We start from the raw sequence: 21,253 nt of genomic DNA on the forward strand, positions 1-21,253 counted from the left end.
TTCAGAATTATTGGAATCTCCCGCGATGAAGCTATCTCTGAGGGACTTTCACTCACTCACCGCAGGCAGGTAGGTGGTCTTTCTGTCTTCTACCGACTCCTCTCCGGCCTTGCACCCCCAGCTCTCTCTGTGCTCTGTCCCCCAAATATTCCTACAGGTCGCACAAGATCTGCCAGCAACCCTCTGATGGTTAAACTGCCGAAATCTCGGCTCTCCGCTCACCTTCACTCTTTCATTCCTCTTTTCTCCCGCCTCTGGAACAAACTCCCTCACTCCCTTCAATCCCACTCCTCCCTCCAGGTCTTTAAAACAGCTGTTCACCACCATCTCTTATCTTCCCCCATCCAAAACCTTGATCTTTTCTACCCCCGCTAATTCACCCCAGATCCACCTTGTTTGAAATTCCAACTTCTTTCCTGGAAGTCCTGGCAGTGTCCATATGTTTTATACCTCTCCCACTGCCCCCTTCCCACGCCCCCCCCCCCCAAAGCCCTCGCCCTCTCTCAGATCTCTCGATGTCTCCATGTCTCTCGGTCCCTGCTCTCAAATGTTGTGTTTGTGTCCTTCCCCCTCTCTCCCCATCTTGTCTACCGCTCCCTATGTTATATGTTTTATGTGTCGGTTTGTCTTTCTGTGTGATTAATGTTCGCTCTTTCACGAGCCTCGATATTGTATACAAAAAAAAAAAAAAAAAAAAAAAAAAAAAAAAAAAAAAAAACAATGTGGGACAGCACGGGCTACATAGCCAATGTATGAGTCTTATACGTCAGTAAAATGCAATCTTTCTGATCTGCAGCTTGCAGATCTGAACAGTGGATCTGAACCTATGAAGTTTCTTTCATATCCACAGAACAACTAGTCCTACTCATCTGCTCACACTTTAAGTAGCGAGATATGTATGTCCATAAAAAGCATGAAAAATGGATTAAAAGTGGCAACAATTTCAAAATGTTCTAGTGGGGGGCCGGGGCGGTGGGGTGTCCCTTATTTTTCCACATTGAAGGTGGCAATCCTATCTGTGAAACGTCTTTCCACAACCCTTCCTCAACCGATTGAAGCAGTTTATTGCCGCACAAAATGGCATTTTAACAGTTGTCTCGCTTTTAAAATCTGGGACACGTTCAAAACAAACGAGATCCGCGAAGCGAGTTGGTCGAGTCGTGTTAACCAAGATGGCGACACGGCGGCTACACCTTTCACGGAGAATGAGCGTTCTATATATTTTCAATTCAGTGCGCCAGACTCGCCCACGTACTTGATTTGTGGCATAGACATTGTGGCCATTGGGCCTTCACGGTGTAATTTGTGCGAGGCTTTTGTCCGAGTGAGCTTGAGTCGAGAGGGCGAATGTACGGGTTGGGAATGTACGGGTCTCCCTTCCCCCGCCCGGCAACGCCGGTACTGGAGGGCATCACAGGATCGGTGAGTCTCCAAAATCCGCTTCGTGCTGTTGTTGCGAAGATGCAGGACAATGTCGCGATTGTTGTGCTGCTCTCCTCCCATGAGAACTGCAACGTCATTGTTGACTGGCCCTCCCCTCCTCCCCTCCCTGCTCTCCATCCCCTTCCCCTCCCCCCTCCGTCCTCCCCTTCCCCCTCCCCCATACCATTCCCCCCTCCCCTTCCCCATCCACCTTCGCCTCCCCTTCCCTCCTCCCCCTCCCCTTCCATCCTCCCCCCTCCCCTACCCTCCCTCCCCCTCCCCTCCCCCTAACCCCTCCCCTCCCCTCCCCTACCCTTCCCCCCTCCCCTCCCCCTACCCTTCCCTCCTCCCCCCTCCCCTTCCCCCCTCTCCCCTCCTCCCTCCCCTTCCCCCCTCCCCCCTCCCCTTCCCCCCTCCCCCCTTCCCCCCTCCCCCCTCCCCTTCCCCCCTCCCCTTCCCCCCTCCCCCTCCCCCCTCCCCTTCCCCCCTCCCCCTCCCCTTCCCCCCTCCCCCCTCCCCTTCCCCCTCCCCCCCTCCCCCCTCCCCTTCCCCCTCCCCCCTCCCCTTCCCCCCTCCCCCCTCCCCTTCCCCCCTCCCCCTCCCCTTCCCCCTCCCCCCCTCCCCTTCCCCTCCCCCCCCTCCCCCCTCCCCTTCCCCTCCCCTTCCCCCCTCCCCCCTCACTTCCCCCTCCCCCCTCCCCTTCCCCCCTCCCCCCCATTTTATGAGGAATATTTATGAATCCTCTATCATCTACCTTAAGCACAATAATACAGCTGTTGCGGTAATGGAAAAAAGACCCCGGGGTGACACACTCAACACATAAAATAATTAACCCTCATTTTGATATTTAATTAGTAAGTGTGCTTCGTCAGGGTACCCCCACCCCAACCCATCCTACCCTTCGTAACTATTGTGTGTGTGTTTAGGAGGCTCTTTATAATTATAAATAATAATAATAAATTAATAATTAATTTAAGAACATAGGAAATTGATAAGGAATAATAAATTAATTATTAATTTAAGGAATATAGGAAATTTATAATTAATAATAAATTAATAATTACTCTAAGGAATGTAGGAAATTTCCACATATGAAATACAGAAAGCTTCTACAAATTTATCGTGATCGGTCAAGGTAAAGGTACTGAGGTAATGCGCATACAGAATCTGAAACCCAGACTATATTAGGGCGATTTCGAGGCTTAATTTGTTTTTAAATTCCAATTTTCTGTTCTTATATGTATGGTATTAATTACGATTCTTTCAAAGATGAAGGCACAGCAACTGGAGGTGTATATTCATCAATGTGTCCCATCAAAGCTGGACTTCTACTTGTTACATGTTTTTTAATTTTGTAAATGGCGCGGCATTGTCGATTTAATTCGAGTGATAAGTCGTGTAATGCTGGTTAATTTAGTCAAAATGCAATTTTCGATCCAACTGTAACATACGAGAGGATGGCAGGTTTGGTGGAATATGGATGCTCTGAATCAGATTCGGAGGAGGAGGAAGAATCCGTTGTTGGATCTTTGGCGGTTCCTTCGGCATCCAAGCGGTACAGACGTGTACAGTTGCTTAATTGTTACAGACGTGTACAGTTGCCTGAATGGAAGCAGTTCGAATTCGTAGCCTTTGCCTTTCACAGGAGCCTCCACACGGATACGAAAAAATAACTTAAACTTCCTGATATGAGTGAACGTAACCCCTTGACCGACCGCTGCGTTTTTACAGACGGTGCCTGGTATTACCTGGTAGTGGTATTACAGACAGTGCCTGGTAATGGAACTACTATTTACTGTAGGTGTAGAAATGGTCTACCTGAGCATTGTTTTAGGGAGGTTGAAGGAAGGGACAGTTACTTTGCAGTTGATGACGGAGTGTGAAACATTTGTTGATAAAAGTTGGTTACGTTTACGGAGGGAGTTTACAAAAGTGCGGAGGGTGGAGTGGGTTCGGGCACCAGTGAGGGCAGGGTAGGTGTGGGCAGAGCCGTAGATGTATAGAGTTCGATCAACCCGGTTTTAACTGATCTGCCCGATGATTGGTTAAGCGCTGTCATGTGATTCACAGGCGCCATGTTGTTACCCAACCTCCTTAACTAGCAGAATGGTACCGACTAGGGCGGAGTGGGCGTGGGCACCGGCAAGGGCGGAGTGGGTGTGGGTATCGACTAAGGAGGAGTGGGCGTGGGCACCGACAAGGGCGGAGTCGGTGTGGGCACCGACAAGGGCAGGGTAGGCGTGGGTACCGACTAGAACGGAGTGGGCGTGGGTACCGACGAAGGCGGAATGGGCGTGGGTACCGACGAAGGCGGAGTGGACGTGGGTACCGACGAAGGCGGAGTGGGTGTGGGTCCCGACGAAGGCGGAGTGGGCGTGGGTACCGACGAAGGCGGAGTGGGCGTGGGCACCGACTAGGGAAGAGTGGGCATGGGCACCGACTAGGGCAGAGTGGGTGTGGGCACCGACGTGGGTGGGGTGGGCTTGGGCACCGACTATGGCAGAGTGGGCATGGGCACCGACTATGGCAGAGTGGGCATGGGCACAGATTAGAGTGGAGTGGGTGTGGGCGCCGACTAGGACGGAGTGGGCACCAGTGATGGCCAGGCAGTGGGCGAGAGAGAGTGAAGGCTGAGCCAGGTCTGATAGGTCATGGTCTGATATGGTCTGAGAGGGGCGATGCTCGAGTGAGGGCAGAGGGTTGAGGATAGAGGGCAGAGTTGGGACACCAGAAAACGTGGAGTGCAGCGTGCACTGGTGAGGGCAGAGTGGGTGCAGTCAGTGTTCATGCTGCTCATTGCGGAGTTGGTACAGGTAAAATGGATATCTTCCTGGAATGGTTTGCGAGAAACGATTAATTATCTTAAATTTAATTTGTGATGGAGAATGTAAGAGTACAGTATTTGATTTCGTTGAAACTTTACATGAGGTGCAAATTATACCTGGACTTAAAACAATTTTTTTACTTGACCTGTATTTTGCTTTCACAGGCAATCGTCATTGTCTGACAGGATAGTGTAAAGGTATTACACCTGCGCCTGAGCTGGGTAGTCTGCACTCGATTCTCTAACCGACTATAAACTCTCACATCAGTGCTTCACAAGCAAGGTGTTGCATCGCAAAGTGCACTGTCCCTCGGATGAATGTTAAATTGGCATACCGTATCGCATTAGATGTTGATGAAAGATCCCATGATGTTTTTTGTGAAGTATAGGTGAGTTATAGCAAGCACCCTGACAAAATGTTATTATTACTTTTGCCAAAATCACCTTCAGTCAAACGTCAGGCCTGATTTTAATTTTCTGGTTCGTGAAAGACTTGGACAAACCACCCCTCTGCTTAGCCCATAATAAGTTGGGATTAAATGGGGCCGTTTGAATGATAGCAGTCATAGTCGAGAGGATAATCACCACCACACTAGTTTATTTTGTTTTTATTATGTTTCATGTTTTAGATTACCAGAAATTTCATAATTACCTTACTTTCCCTTGAGCCTCGATTTTTCTACAGAAATTATTTTTGATCATTATTTATCGCAGTCTGCATCCCACCCCCTCCAGACGACCTGCTGATGTATTGGATTAATATGGCATTGATAAAGCATAGACACGATGGGCCAAATCGCTTCTTCTTGTGTCCAATTTCTATATATACAGACTTAGCATTTAATATGGAATATATATTTTTTTCTTGACTTGGGTTTACTTTCTTAACTCAGTATATCAATCTGGTGAGTTTCTTTTACACTTTGGTGATTTATTTGTTAAAAGAACCATGTCACTGATTGTCTGGCGCAGCAAGAAGTCAACAACAGGATTATATCACAGGTGGCGTGGCAAAATGTACGGACAGGTGCATTTGACGATTGGCTTCACAGTCGGGTATACAAGGGTTGTTGCGTTCTGTATTAGTGGAAAACAACCGCTGCACGTCTCCAAAAGTTATTGCCGCTTCCTCTGGAGATGGTCCGTCAACTCGACAATGCTGTTTGTCATGGAGTGGTGGCTTTACGAAATTACGGCATGAAAGAGCGTGCTATTGCTCGGCAGTATGGCATCACTCAAGGTCAGGTGTCAAAGATCCTGAAACGAAATGCTCAGAGGGGTGTCCCTACTCCAATACCGAGGCCAAGACGTCCCCGCAGAACCACAAGGAGGGATGATCGCCAGCTGCACCGGTTAGTCTGCAATGGCCGTACCTCGTCAGCTAATCGGCTTAGGGCTGAGTGGCTGCAACTGACAAATGTGCCTGTATCCAGAAGGCTAGTCAACCAACGACTGGTTGAAGCAGGCTATCGTGCCAGGCATCCCCTGAGAAAGCCATGCCTGACCAGACAACACCGCCAGCGCCGATTGCAGTGGGCCAGAGAGCACCGTCAATGGCAGCCAGGACACTGGAATCACATGATCTTCAGTGACGAGTCTAGATTTCTGGTCTATCGTCAAGATGGCCACGTCCGAGTGCGCAGACAAGTGCATGAAGCCTACAACAAAGATTGTATAGTGCCAAGAGTCCAAGCTGGAGGTGGTGGGGTGACCGTTTGGGCTGCTTTTCATGCAGTGGGCAAAACTGACCTGGTTCTGAATGGAAACCTGAACCAGTTCAAGTACAGGGCCATTCTGGAAGAAACATTGCTTCCATTTGCTCGTGCAGCCTTTCGAGGAAACTTTGTCTTCCAATATGACAATGCACGGCCTCATCGTGCTTGCATGATCCAACACTTTCTTGCTGACCGTGGTGTAGAGCATATGGAGTGGCCTGCCATGTCCCCGGATATGAATCTGATAGAGAACTTGTGGGCAGAATTAATGCGTCAAATCGACCACTTGGACCAGCAGCCGACCTCTGTGTGTGAATTGCAGCAGGCTATTGTAACTGCATGGCAAGCGATTCCTGTCCAGACCTTGGCAAATCTCGTGAACAGCATGCCTCAACGTGTACGTGCTCTCCTGAATGTGCTCTCCTGAATGCTCGTGGGGGTTACACGAAGTACTGAACTGTAATTTTACTGTCCGTAATCTCAGTCGTAATTTAACTTTTGTTTTTGTATAAAAAAAATTTGGCTAATGTGCAAAATAAAGAGATACTTCTGGAAAACGTACAGAATTTAACACAGTACTGTCCATCAATTGAGTTTGATATCAGTTTACATCACTTTCAAGGATCAATTTATTTGTTTCGAAATGTCAAATGTGGATTTTGTTTCTTTTAAAGGTCACATTAACAAAATCTCGAATAATTTCAACATAATTCCAATGAACTTTTGGTTCCAAGACATCTTGAAAAGTAAGTTCACCCCCACAAAAAAAATATTCCATATTAAATGCCAAGTCTGTGTATATATATATATATAGTGGAGCAGAAGCCCATTTCGACTTGAATGGTGCCATGAACAACCACAACAACATTTTCTGGGGGGCAGAACCACCTGAGTAGATCACCGAGAGGTACCTGAAAGGGCCTAAGGTCACATGCTTCTGTGCCTTCAATGCCAGATGGGGAATGCTAGGGCCTTACTTGTTTGAGAATGACAACAGCAGGACGGCGATGATCAATGATGAGCGCTACCAGGCCGTGCTCCAGAAGTTCCATGATGATCTAGCCCAAAAGGTCACCCCAGACCATCTCAGCATGACCTGGTTTATGCAGGATGGTGCACCCCCGCATACAGCTGGTGACACCATCACTTTCCTTCAGCAGCTCTTCAGAAACCGCCTCGTTGCCCAGGGTACCGCCCTATCTACGTCAACCGCCCTGCCACACTGGATGATATGAAGAAGAAGGTATCAGACTACCTCCAGGCAGTGTCACATGAGACCTACAGGAAAGTTGGACAGAACTTTGGAGTCAGGATCAATGCCTGTATGAACCGCAGAGGGGCACACATCGAGAACGTCAATTACCAGGATTTTGCGTATTTCAGACTTTGGGCTCTACCTAACTCTAGCAGTGACTTACTGCAATAGCAATCAGTGATAGAAAATACCATGTCATAAGCTTTCAAGAAATGCTTGGTTCACGTTCCTGAGGTTTCTGTTTCTTTTTAAATAAACTTTTAAAGTTGTATCACTCTTTTTGAAACACCCTCTGTATGTGTGTGTGTGTGTATATATACCCCCTTTCTAGCCCCCACTCTCCACCCTCGTCATATTTTTTATAGTTGCCGGGCGCTCTGGTTTCCTAGTTTGAATCCAGCCGGTCCCGTCAAAGCGACTGTAGCAGTCAGGTGAGTCCACGGTCCCTCAGGTGGTTCTTAAAAATGAAAGTTAGAAAGGTCATGCTCATAACACTTAAAAAAAATTGTATGTATGACAAAACCCTTGTGGTGAAATTTTAAGCCATTTCGACAAAATTTTGGGTGTTGCACACGGAGTTTGTAATTTCACATATTTGGCTCGCATATATATTTGGAGTTGATTATTTATTCTCCACTGCTATACTTGTGATTTTGACCATTACAGTTGACCTATGACCTTGCTATGTACTGCACATTTTGAAGTAGTTGTTAAGTTTATAATGTTGAAAGCCCGCTTGGAGTTTGCAGAAAAAGCCCCTAAAGGACTCTCAGACTGTGAGAAACAAGATTCTGTGGGCTTTCATGTGTATTTCACTGAGGAGAGGCTTCCGTCTGGCCACTCTGCCATATAGCCCAGATCGGTGGAGTGTTGCAGTGATGGTTGTCCTTCTGGAAGGTTCTCCCATCTCCACACAGGATCTCAGGAGCTCAGCCAGAGTGACGATCGGGTTCTTCATCACCTCTTACCAAGGCCCTTCTCCCCCGATTGCTCAGTTTGGCCGGGCGGCCAGCTCTAGCAAGAGTCCTGGTTGTTCCAAACTTCTTCCATTTAAGAATTATGGAGGCCACTGTGCTCTTGGGAACCTTTAATGCAGCAGAATTTTTTCTAGGCTTCCCAAAATCTGTGCCTCGACACAATCTTGTCTCTGAGCTCTGCGGGCAGTTCCTTCGACCTCATGGCTTGGTTTTTTTTTGTTTGTTTTTTGTATACTGAATCGAGGCTCGTGAAAGAGCTAACATTTACTTCACAAACAAATCAACAAGACAAACAAAACACACAAAAAGAGGGAGTGGAAAACAAGATGGGGAGAGAAGGGGAAGCACACAAACACAACATTTGAGAGCAGGGAGATGTGTGGAAGGGAGAGGGATTAACCCAAACGACGAGCGTTCTTGTGTCGATGTGATATGTCTATGGTTTCTGTGCTATGTTTCTGTCTATGTCTATGGTTTTTGCTCTGATATGCATTGTCAGCTGTGAGACCTTATATGGACATGTGTGTGACTTTCCAAATCATGTCCAATCAATTGAATTTACCACAGATGGACTCCAATCAAGGTGTAGAAACATCTCAAAGATGATCAAGAGAAATGGGAGGCACCTGAGCTAAATTTCAAGTGTCATAGCAAAGGGTATGAATACTTATGTCAATGTGATATTTCAGTTTTTTCTTTTTAATAAATTTGCAAAACTTTCTAAAATCCTGTTTTCTTTTTGTCATTATGGGGTTTTGAGTGTAGATTGATGAGGGGAAAAATGAATTTAAACGATTTCAGCATAAGGCTGCAACATAACAAAATGTGAAAAAATTGAAGGGGTCTGAATACTTTCTGAATGCACTGTATATGTTCTATGTGTTAGCTCTTATTCGAGCCTCGACCGAGTATACAAAACAACATCCTCTATGCCAGGGCAATAAAGAGAAGGGCCGGACTCCCTGCTGAGAGGGCATGGCATCGGCTGGGTAGGGTATGGCTTTCGCTGCTGCCTGCAGTGATTTCATGTCCCTTCCCACTCACTCATCCTTGGCCCAAATAACCGTTTGATGTGTGAGGGACCAACCCATCTTGTCAACCGGTGACTACTTCCCTCAGGTCTTGAGCTGTCTGAGCCTCCTATTTTCCTGCTGGTATAGCTCCTCAAGGCATAGAGAATGCTAAAAAAGAGACACTTACGACAGATTCTAAAGGGTAGGACATTAATGGGGTCAAACGGGTTTACGAGCCTCGATTCTGTATGCCAAAAAAACGGGTTGATACTTTTAGAAATAAACACTGGGAAATGGAAATGTCATCTATCTATTGCATAAGCGCCACACATCTAATATCAATTTAATTACATTATGCTTGTGCTAAACATTCACTTTAAGGAAATAATGGCGTTATATTTCTGTGTAGAGTCCCTTTATACAGAGAGTTACGACAACTGAGAATACGCCGCCATTTTGGGGCCAATTGTGCGGAACCACTGAACCGGCACATGCACAGTGCACTATGAGCTATGCGTGTATAATGCAAATGCAAACCTTGAAAAAGGTTTTCCGGTCCGGTCGTGAGAGGACGCTGGCGTCGTTTGCTCGCCGCTTCTCTGACTGGACCATTGTCCGTGTCTTGCTTTCCTGGTGGTCGTGGCGGATTTATGGCCATTGAGTCTTCCTCTGCGCGGTCCCGGCTCTGCTCTGCTGCTCCGGGCTTCACCTGCTCGGCTCCATCGCTGTTTCCTCGGGCCCACTCCCGTTGGTTGTGTCGATTGTTTCGCCTCCTCACCCTTGGCCGCGTGCTCGCTTTGCCTTCGCTCCTGCTGGCATGGCTCTGCGGTACTCTGCCGCAAGGCTTCTCCTGCTTAAAACCCGCTCCACCCCATCATGCATCTCTGCAATCAGATCGAATGGACTCCTGCGTCGACCCAGGTACATTCACCGTGGCTCCGGTCGTAAGTTTGTTTATTTACAATCAGGTCACTCCATCCCCATCCTCTGGTCGGCTCAGCGCACTCCCACTCATCGTCCCAACACACCTGGTCACAACAACGCACAAAATCGCACCTCCTGTCTGCGAACCCTGGCCAAATCACCTGGATTCATACCCGCCGTACAAAACAACATCAAGCTCACCCTGTTCAATACCCGGTCCCTCAACAACAAATGCCTCATCCTGAACGACTACATCCTGGAAAATAAACTGGACTTTCTCTGTCTCACTGAGACCTGGCAACAACCACTGGACTACTACACGCTCAACCTCACCACACCCAATGGATATTCTTACATCAATAAACCACGCTCGGAGGGCCGAGGTGGTGGAATTGCCGTTATTCACCGACAAGACATCAAGACCAACCTCATCTCCATCTCATCTGCTCCATCATTTGAACACCTGGCTTTTAAACTCTCTGGTCACACACAGTCAGTCATGGCTGTTGTCTACCGCCCTCCCAAACCACACCCATCATTCCTGTCTGACTTCTCCTACTTTCTGACCCAGCTATGTTCCCTCTCCCCCTCAATCCTCCTCCTTGGTGATTTCAATATCCACATGGACTCCACTGACTCCACGCTAACCACTGACTTCACTGATTTACTCACCTGCTTTAACCTCACTCAACATGTCAACTTTCCTACCCATAACCGTGGTCACATTTTGGACCTTGTCTGCTCTACTGGACTAATTTTGCACCATCTCTCTGGCTCCGACCTCACTCTCTCTGACCACCTAGCCATCACTCTGACCATCAACATCCCCACCCCAGCACCAAGGCATTATCGCACTATCAACTTCCGTAAGCTAAACGCTTTTTCACCTGCCTCATTCTCATCGACCCTCTCTGAAAAAATGTCCACTTCTCCCTTCGTTGACCTCCACACCCCTTCTGACCTCACTGACTACTACAACCACACTCTCTCTTCCTGCCTTGACCAAATTGCGCCTATAAAAACCAAAACAGTTTCTTTCACCCATTCTGCTCCCTGGTTTACCCCTGAGCTCCGCCTAATGAAAACTCGTGCTCGCCAACTTGAAAGACTCCGCAATAAAACAGGTCTCACAGTTCACTCCCAGGCCTACAAGGACCACATACAACACTATAAAGATGCCCTCTCCCGCGCCCGCTCCGCCTACTACTCTCAAATTATCCACTCTGGCTCCGGAAACCCAAAAGCACTCTTCTCTACAATAAACAAACTCCTCAGCCCCCTGAACACCACCACCCAGTCATTCACAATAGACAACTGCATCTCCTTCCTTTCATTCTTCCAACGCAAAATTGAAAACATCTACAACAGCTTGACCACCGCCGCACCCGCTCCCCCTCAAACCACCTGCCCCCCCTTATCCTGCCATCCCCTGTCTCAATTCTCCCCAGTCTCCCCTACTGACCTCTCTGAACTCCTCATCGGAATGAAAACTGCCACCTGCACTCTTGACCCCATCCCCTCCAGCTTTGTCAAGGCCTCCCTTCCTGCTCTTTCTCCACTTATCATTGCAACAATAAACTCCTCCCTGTCTACAGGCATCGTCCCACCATCCCTCAAAATTGCTGCTGTTACCCCCATTCTGAAAAAACCTGGACTAAACCCTGACACCCTAAATAACTTCAGACCCATCTCCAACCTACCCTTTCTGTCAAAGGTTTTGGAACGCGCTGTAGCCACTCAACTCAAGCATCACCTCTCTGCCAATAACCTGTATGAAACATTCCAATCCGGATTCCGGTCCAACCACAGTACTGAAACTGCTCTCCTCAAAATCACCAACGACCTTCTCCTCTCCTCTGATGCTGGCAACCTCAACATTCTCATCCTCCTCGACCTCAGCGCTGCCTTTGACACCATCGATCACACCATCCTCCTCACCCGACTTGAAACCACCTTTAACATTACCGGCACTGCCCTCTCTTGGATTAAATCATACCTCTCTGACAGACGTCAGTTCATCTCCATCAATAACTGCAAATCCCCCACTGCTCCCCTCCCCCAAGGTGTCCCCCAAGGTTCAGTTCTTGGCCCCCTCCTCTTTATCCTTTACCTGTCCCCCCTCGGTCACTTAATCCGCCGTCATGGTCTCCAATTCCACTGCTTCGCCGATGACATCCAGCTTTTCATCTCCACCAAGTCCATCTCCACCGCCACCCACTCTATCCTGACAAACTGCATCACTGAAATAAAATCCTGGCTTCAAATCAACTTCCTCAAACTTAACTGTGATAAATCTGAAATAATCATCATTGGCCCAAAAACGCTCACCAAGTCCACCCATAACTTTGCCCTCAACATCGACGGTTTCCCAGTGTCCACCTCCCCTCACATCCGGAATCTTGGCATCATCTTTGACCAAACCCTCTCCTTCGACAAATACACTAAACAGATCACAAAGACAGCCTTCTTCCACCTGAAAAACATCGCCCGTCTCCGTCCATCCCTCTCCTCTGTGGCTGCAGAAACCCTCATCCACGCCTTCATCACTTCCCGTCTGGACTACTGCAATAGCCTCCTTTATGGTTCACCCTCAACAATCACCAATAAACTCCAATACATTCAGAACTCCGCTGCCCGTCTACTCACCCATTCCCGGACCCGTGACCACATCACCCCCGTCCTTTACAAGCTTCACTGGCTCCCCATCTCCCAGAGAATCCAGTACAAAATCCTCCTCTTGACCTACAAAGCCCTCCATAACCTGGCCCCATCCTACCTGGCTGACCTCCTCTCCAGACACACTCCCACCCGCAACCTCCGCTCTGCTGGTACCAACCTCCTGACCCCCCCCATCCGGACCAAATTTAGATCCTGGGGGGACAGGGCCTTCTCCATCGCTGCTCCCACCCTCTGGAACTCGCTACCTCACACCATCAGAGACTCCTCCTCACTCACCACATTCAAAACATCACTCAAGACCCACCTGTTCAACACTGCATTCAACATTTAACCCACAGCATCTAACCCCTGACTATCTCCTCTCCTTCTCCCTCCTTTGTGCTTTGAATATTTCCCTATTGATTCTTCTTTTTTTGCAATTGTCTTTATGTTTTGCTATGCGTTATGTTTTGCACTCTGTCAAAGCGTCTTTGGGCTTCCTGAAAAGCGCTATATAAAATAAATGCATTATTATTATTATTATTATTATATTTAAGCATCTTTAACCCCCAGAAGTCATTTCTACAACAACATTTATTTCTACCAGGTTGTGCTTCACCACTACCGTTAATGCAGGGAATGCTTGATGAAAGATCTTACTGACTCTATGAAGACAGACACTATGAATCTACATGTATTACTGTCTTTTATATGCAAACGTCCATGTTAAATTTGAACCACCTCTCTATTTCTTGAAAACCCCTTTAGTTTGGGTCACATTGGAAATATCGTATTAACCAAATCGCTTGAGTGAAAGGTTTTTGGTCTTTTTCTCAATCAGACTACACTAGTCTGCAAGTTTTACTCACATCTTGAACTGGAATCCTGATGGTTTGGGTGCAAATCCTGCAGTAGATATGCATTTGTCGTGCAAGTATCGGTGGAATGCATTAACTATATGGCATTTCCGTCTTTTAGGATCGAGTTGCAGTTGGAAGTTGGGTACCCATTGCCTACATCACCGAAACAAGCGGAACCAAAGCAGCACCAACTTCAAAAGAGCCAATCAAAAGCACAAGAATGGCAATTGAGCAATTCCAGACAGTCAAATGAAAAGGGACCAAATGAGAGTTTGGATGAATTACCAAGTCGTTCACAAGCAGCTACGCAGGCACGTCTTCCCCCTCCATGTCTTTCGAGCTGTGTGGAGGCAAGTGGTGGAGTGTTTTCAAATCCGTTCCAAGCAGAGCGAGATGCAAAGCTTGCAGCCCTTCACTTGCATGTACCTCGCTTGGCCACGGGAGAGTGCCGGAATTATCCGGGAAGGTGTGTGACCTATCAACGCAATGGGCGCTGTTGGCATGGTACGGCGTGCCGCTTCGCACATGACAGTGACTTGGAGGTACACAGTGAGATTCTTGGTTGGGTGTTTGCAACATTATTTCACTACAATTTGCTCGATGATAATGTGTTACCATGCCAGTTTAAAGCTCATTACCTTAATCATATATGATATTGAAGGAGCTGCGCTCCAACGCGAGTCGAAAGAATTGACGCGACCAAAGACGGAATTCGTCCGAGTTGCTTTATTGAAACAAAACAGCTCAGGTATTCTGACAAAAGCCCGTTTATCGAGCAGCAATATATATACACATTTATGTCGGGAAGTTTGCCCGGCAAAAGCTATACCGGGCATGCCCGGGTGTCAAGGGCGAGCCTTGGAAAGGCGAGTCTGGACCTGCCCGGGCGTGTTTGGCTGCGGCCTAGCAAGTCGAGGCTGGGCGTGCCCGGGCGCTCTGGACGAGCACTGGAAAGGCGATAGCGGGCATGCCCGGACGCTCTGGGCGAGCCCTGGAAAGGCGATAGCGGGCGTGCCCGGGAGGTTCGGGCGTGCCCGGGAACAGTGAGTCCGGGCATGCCCGGGAGAGGCGCGTCTGGCCGTGTTCTGGCCGGTGCAAGGCGATTGTGTGCATCCAGCGGTAACTGCTACAATACCATGTTAATTTGAAGCTAGGGTTATAATTGGGCTTGCCTTTGGACTAGAGTGGTAATGGAGCTACAATATCAAAGGCAGTTTTAACAACTAACGACAAATTCTAGAGGGCAGCACAAATGCGCTGACCACACGGGAATTCTGACCCTATTGACTTGATGGTCTACCAGCCAAATCTGAATTCAGCACCCTGACTTATGACCACCTAGTTGTCACTATAGATGCTTTTTAGAATTACTAATGGTAGCAGAACCTCATGTTTGACTCATGTATGAAGGTCACAAATTGGGGGGGATCTGGCTCTCCAAAATATATTGTTTAGGGTTCATAACTCTGATAGAATTCTAATGCATCTTTTACTCTTTCTCTTTCCAGGTAAATGAGTAATATAATTTAGCAGCCATGAACTCCAGCCCAATCAAGTTATTGAAACCGATGAGGTGGAAGGTTAGTGTAGACCGAGGAAAGTGCATCATCTGCCAAAATGAAGATGAACAGAAACTGAAGGACACCTCGATCCAAGGACTGAAATAATTCCGTGTTGTTCCTAAAATAAGGAATAAAAACCACCGTTTAGAGGCCATTTTTCCCCGCAAAGCGGGGGTTGGCCTTTTCGGGGACCGTGGTAGTTGTTGTTTTTTGGTCCCCTTTTTGAAGCAATGTTTTACGGCCGGATGCCCTTCCTGACGCCAACCCTTTTTGCCGCCTTCAACGACAAACAGGGAATTACCAGTGAACTGGTACTCAATTAGCCGACCTCGGAAGGATGACAGGCTGAGTCAACCCCCCTGGCATTAATTCGGCGATCGACCGAGATTCGAACCCAGGATCCTAGGATCCTAAGCCGGCACCCTAGCCGCTAGCCCAACACCAGGGATAAGGAATGTTTTCCAGGTAACACCAGGGACTCCAACACCAGGGATAAGGTAAGGAATGTTAAGGAATGTCCTAAAATAAGGAATGATGCTGGAATATGCATTCAGTATGATCGATTGGCATCGTTGGTAAAAGTCAAAGACAACGAACTTGATTTCATCGAGCCACAACCTCATCTACTGTGGCATAAGAACTGCTGCTCGTCATTTATGTCAACAACAAATTTGATGGATTTGTAGTCGCCTGGCGAACCAGAAGCTGCATTGTCATCTACAAGTCAAAGACTTCCTTGATAATCATTTGACTTTAAAATATCGTGCTTGTTCTGTGACTTAAAGTCTTCCAAAAAAGATAGGACTCTGGTGAAGGTAGCAACTGTCAAATTAGGAAAGACTTGACAATAGTGGATCATATCAACAATGTCATGATGGGCCCCACTCAGTGTTTCAGTTGTTAGGGTTAGGGTTACTTGACTTGCAGATCTTGTCATCTTTCCTGCGACCATGTTTACAGGAATATGCAGTTTGCTGTCAAGTTGATGATTGGCCTAAAAGGTAACGATTCTGCTGACTTTATCGTAGCCAATGCAGCGACTGCTTATTGAGTAGTTTAGCCACATCTTCTGATTGCGTCATTTGATGTAGACTGACCTCGAGTTCAACACTTTTAGATGTTCTACAACAGCCTGATGATGCAACATAGACTAAGTCCTGGCCAATGGATAGAATATGCTGTTTGTTTTACTTCATCTTTGTTGATATTCTCCAAGGACCCTTCCTTTCTTCAGAAAGGATCCAATATAGAAATGTGCACTCTTCATCATCTCACAGCTTCTCTGCATTTTCAGCTGAGATATCCTGAGGATTGAGAGCCTGGTAGTATATTTACCTCTGCCACCAAAGGTGGATGGAGGTTATGTTTTCACCACTGTCTGTCTGTCCGTTTGTGAACAAAATATCTCAAAAAGTTGTGGAAGGATTGGGACGAAATTTGGCAGAGATGTAGCGTATGTGACAAGGACCAGTTAGTTAGATTTTGTTGAAGATCTGGATTCGGATCTGGCTTCTATAATTTTTTAAGTGATTCTGAACTCCATTGGGAGATTTTGCCAAAAACGATAGATAGCAGGATATCTCAAAAAGTTATGGACGGATTTGGACGAAACTTGGTGGGCCGGTTGGGTGTGTGACAAGGAAGAATTTGGTGAAGATCTGAATATGGATTCGGATATGAGAATTATTTAATTTTTTAAATGATTCTTCACCATTGGGAGATAAGGCTAAAACCAATATATAGCAGGATATCTCAAAAAGCTATGGACGGATTTGGACGAAACTTGGTTGGACAGGTTGTGTGTGTGACAAGGAAGAATCGATTCAATTTTGGTGAAGATCCAGATCCGGCTAGTAGAATGTTTTAAAGTGATTCTTCACCATTGGGAGATAGGGCCAAAAACAATACATAGCAGGATATCTCAAAAAGTTGTGGACGGATGATTTTGATTAAATGTGATTCTGTATTGTGATTTTCTGGTCTACTCTGGGATACAAAACGTAAACTGTTCACGTGGCAGAGGTATGATCTCTACTGAGTGCCGTTCTAGTCCTTCCTGTGACTTAAAAGCTGTATGCAATATTAATTGCAGCATGGAAGAGAATAACTCTTCGAGAGGTAAAGGCTTCACCACAGTTCACTTGGATACCTGCTGCAACCTGTGTGGCAGTCAGCATTTCTTTCAATTCTTCCACTTTGTTGATTGCATCCTGTAATTCGATGGACTTTTCCAAAACCAAATCTGTTTTTTTTTGCTGCTTAATATTTTAAACTCATTTAAGATGTTGCTGTATGCAATATTAATTTGGGATACAAATCCTCGTCAGACACCCAACCGGTCGCTGCACCTTGTCGCTTACTTATCCTTAACACCTTGGCGCTTGTAGAGTTTGGCTTCGTCCTGTGACATGTATTGTTTTGGCTGTTCATGGTAATGATTCAGCAAGTAGTTCAAATGCGGCATCATGTGCTGAACCAATTGCTGCAGTCTGACTTGCTGACTTGGTGTATTTACTGTGACAAGCTCTATGTTACCTTGTCTCCAATGAAATTAGCTTGCTGAAGTCGCCACCGATTTGCCTTTTTTATTTGGTATCATTTCTCTCTTTGGCTCTTCTCTCAAGAATCTTTTCTAATTTGAAAGTTGCTACCTTCACCAAAGTCCTGTCTTTTTTGGAAGACTTTAACCCCAGAACAAGCACAATGTTTTGAAGTCAAATGATTCTCGATGTAGTCTTTGACTTGTCGATGACTGCAGCTTCTGGTTCGACAGGCGACTGAAAAACCATCAAATTTGTTGTTGACATAAATGACTAGTAGCGGTTCTTATGCCACAGTAGATGAGGTTGTGGCTCGATGAAATCAAGTTCGTTGTCTTTGACTTGTATCAACGATTCCAATCGATCATACTGAATGCATATTCCAGCATCATTCCTTATTTTGAGAACAACAAGGAATTATTCAAGTCCTCGGATTAAGCTGTGCCTCAGTTTCTGTTCATCCTCCTTTTGGCAGATGATGCGCTTTCCTCTGGTCTACGGTAATCCTCCGCCTCTTTGGTTTCAATAACTTGAGTGGGCTGGAGTCCATGGCTGCTAAATTATATTACTCATTTACCTGGAAAGAAAAAGAGTAAAATATGCATTATAATTCTATCAGTTATAAACCCTATACAATATATTTTTGAGAGCAAGATCTGACCCGATTTGTGACCTTCATACATGGACCTTTGTGACCTTAATACGTCAGTCATACTGCTACCATAAGCAATTCTGAAAAGCATTTGACCCTTGTGCAGGAGCCTATAGTGACAACAAGGTCATAAGTCAGTTGTCGGGCAGTCATATATGCTTAGATGAAAGATAAAAATGTTACACATTTAGAAAAATACTGTTTTATCTTATGTGACGTCATAATAACATGCAAATGAGCCAAAAGCTAATTAGGAATGCTAGAATTGCTTAGAATTATCACAAAACTTTCATTCATTGCAAGAATTGTGTTCATAGCATATTCAACAACAAAGTTATAGAAATTTGAACAATGGAAGGTGGTTGCTCCGCCACCAAAATCGCCATTAACGTTGCCTTGGAAACTAAGGCTTGATCAATATTTTCCAGACCATACACCCCATACAATGTACATTTATGATAATCCAGATATATTTTGATAATCCAGATATATTTTATACTAAATGGCACTATAATGAGCTGCAAAGATGCACCTGAAAATGCACAGCGAATATATAAAACGTGAAAATTTAAAAAGACTATTTGGTATGTTTGTGACGTCTTAATTTTTTGCAAATTATCTCCCCCTTAACAACGAATGACACAATTGTGTAGTGGATGGTCAGACCTTTCATTCAACACCAGAATTGTGTTTCTAGCTTCTATAATAAGAATGTTAAGAGTTAGAATGGATTTAATATTTTTTGGTGGTTACGATGGAAACGGTTTTATAAAATATAATTGCACCACTTTCAGACCCTACATCCACCCTGGTGATGACCCCTATAGACCCCCCTCCCCCCCCCCCCCTAACAGCTTGTACCATTGGCATTTTTCTACCTCACCACTTGTGCTAACTCCTTAAATGGGCCTCTTTTCAGATTTGGTTGGTAGACTAATAGTTTCCTCCTAGTTGGGTATCACCCAACCTTGGATAGTTTCTAGGTTGACCTATAAACTGGAAGGGCAAATGTTATATGTTTTTCGTTGACAATGTTATATGTTTTCGGGTTAACACCTAAAACATCAGTTTCTTGCTTTAAATGAAGCATTAGCTTTTCCACGAGTACAAAGTTTTTAGTTTTGGTTCTTATCAGACTGGTTAAAACAATTTAGAAGGGAAGTCAATTTGTCCTTGTGTATCTCCCGCTTTCCCAATCACTCCACTACCCCAGTTCTCCGTCTGTACGAGTAACACGGCTGATGGTTCCACGAGAGGTGGACTTTCTGGAGCCAAACTGACGGATGATCAGAGGTTTGGTTCAAGGAAAGACTCTCCCGAAGTTGCTTCCAAGAAACCCAGAGAGACTGGTATCGAGGCTGGTTATTCACAAAGTACGTCGGATGGGCAACCAACATCGTGTGCAAACCTCGGAAAGCCATTGGGTTTGGGGTCTGGTATCATAGGATCTCCTCATGATAGTGTTTTTCCAAAACCTACCAAAGCTCGCCGAAGACCAGGATTGGGTGACTCTATCGTACCATCAAAAAGGGTTCTGCGTAACTACCAGGCACAAAAAGAGAAGCAGCCACATTGGTAATATGAAATTTTGGACTCCATTGCTGTTTTGTTGTGCTGTATTCACAGACTTTGCATTTAGCAGCCGAGCTGTCTGACGACTGTTTCTGTCAACATTGCTAAACTTTTGAAAACTCTTAAGTGTGTTTGTACATTTTCATATAACTGGGTTTGGCCTGGTTGCATTCACATTTTAGTACTTTACAAAATATCCCTTATGTTGTGGTCACAGATGCAAGCCATATCTTATTTTAATTTGCTCATTGTTTACTTATGTCCTAATCCTACAAAGGGATATATTAAAGAACTGGCATTTCTCACACATTGCTCACCATTATTCCATAAATAACATAGAAGTTGTGAGAAAGTTGTTGTTGCCTTTTGAATCATCCAATCATCACCAGGGTCCCTTGTGCAATTTCAAACCGATGGTCTAATATCAGGCCAAATGTAATGATCTATTCTATAACTCTCCACATTACTTTAATCCATACACACGGAGTGTGTGTGTGTGTGTGTGTGTGTGTGTGTGTGTGTGTGTGTGTGTGTGTGTGTGTGTGTGTGTGTGTGTGTGTGTGTGTGTGTGTGTGTGTGTGTGTGTGTGTGTGTGTGTGTGTGTGTGTGTGTGCGTGTGTGCTGTTAGCTTCATATGCAGGTTTCAGGAGGTGGAACGGAGTCTTCCCAGGTGTCGAAGTATCCACCTCGGTTTCAGTAAGGGGTGTCACAATTCATGGACAAAGCTGTGAAGTTTTCTTGTTCTCAAAGTTTTGTTCCGAGGGCTCTTTTCAGGATCGTCGTCAAACTCCGGACAGCTTCCAACTGGAGTTTGCTTGTGGTAATATTCCCAGAATGGGTTTTAAAGATCTCTGTAAGGTTCTTCTTCACCATTCCCGTTGCTCCAATTTATAATCACCGGTACAATTTTGGCGCTCTTTCGCTTCAAGGATCTTTTCACTTCAATTTTGATATTCTGGTATTTGGTCATTTTCTCGATTTCTGTGTTGTTTTGGCCAAAGTCGCTGGATACTCGCCCCTCAATTAGCAATGTTGTCTTTTATTTTTTGTACCTCAATACTATGTCTGGTCGCAATGCTTTGTATTCCATGTTAAAGCTCGATGGGATCATCAGGTTGTACGTGAGCGTTGCGTTACGTTACTTGTTTACAATGATTGCTTTTGGTTCATGTTTCCATGAGTTTTCTGAAACTGGGATATTGGATTTTTTTGCAGATGTGTCGGTGCATTATTCTACATACTTTGTTGTGCCTTTGTGTCCCCGAGGTCCCAAAAGTCC

The 21,253-nt window shown here is 45.8% G+C and overlaps 1 protein-coding gene across 2 annotated transcripts; it reads left to right on the plus strand.

Annotated features, from left to right (window-relative positions):
• The first annotated feature begins 2,756 nt into the window (after positions 1 to 2,756).
• Positions 2,757 to 20,281, plus strand: LOC137432111 (uncharacterized). 2 transcript variants are annotated; one of them, XM_068123833.2, is made up of 3 exons: positions 2,757 to 2,977; positions 13,767 to 14,190; positions 19,616 to 20,281. In XM_068123833.2, exons 1-3 carry the CDS (start codon positions 2,880 to 2,882, stop codon positions 19,979 to 19,981), a joined length of 888 nt encoding a protein of 295 aa, XP_067979934.2. In that variant the 5' UTR covers positions 2,757 to 2,879; the 3' UTR covers positions 19,982 to 20,281. The 2 variants fall into 2 exon arrangements, with proteins under 2 accessions (XP_067979934.2, XP_067979935.1); XM_068123834.2 differs by having other exon boundaries at positions 2,834 to 2,977; positions 13,767 to 14,114.
• Positions 20,282 to 21,253: the final 972 nt, after the last annotated feature.

This window comes from Myxine glutinosa, chromosome 8 (genome assembly GCF_964187855.1).
Source record: "Myxine glutinosa chromosome 8, kmMyxGlut1.1, whole genome shotgun sequence".
NCBI lineage: Eukaryota > Metazoa > Chordata > Myxini > Myxiniformes > Myxinidae > Myxine > Myxine glutinosa.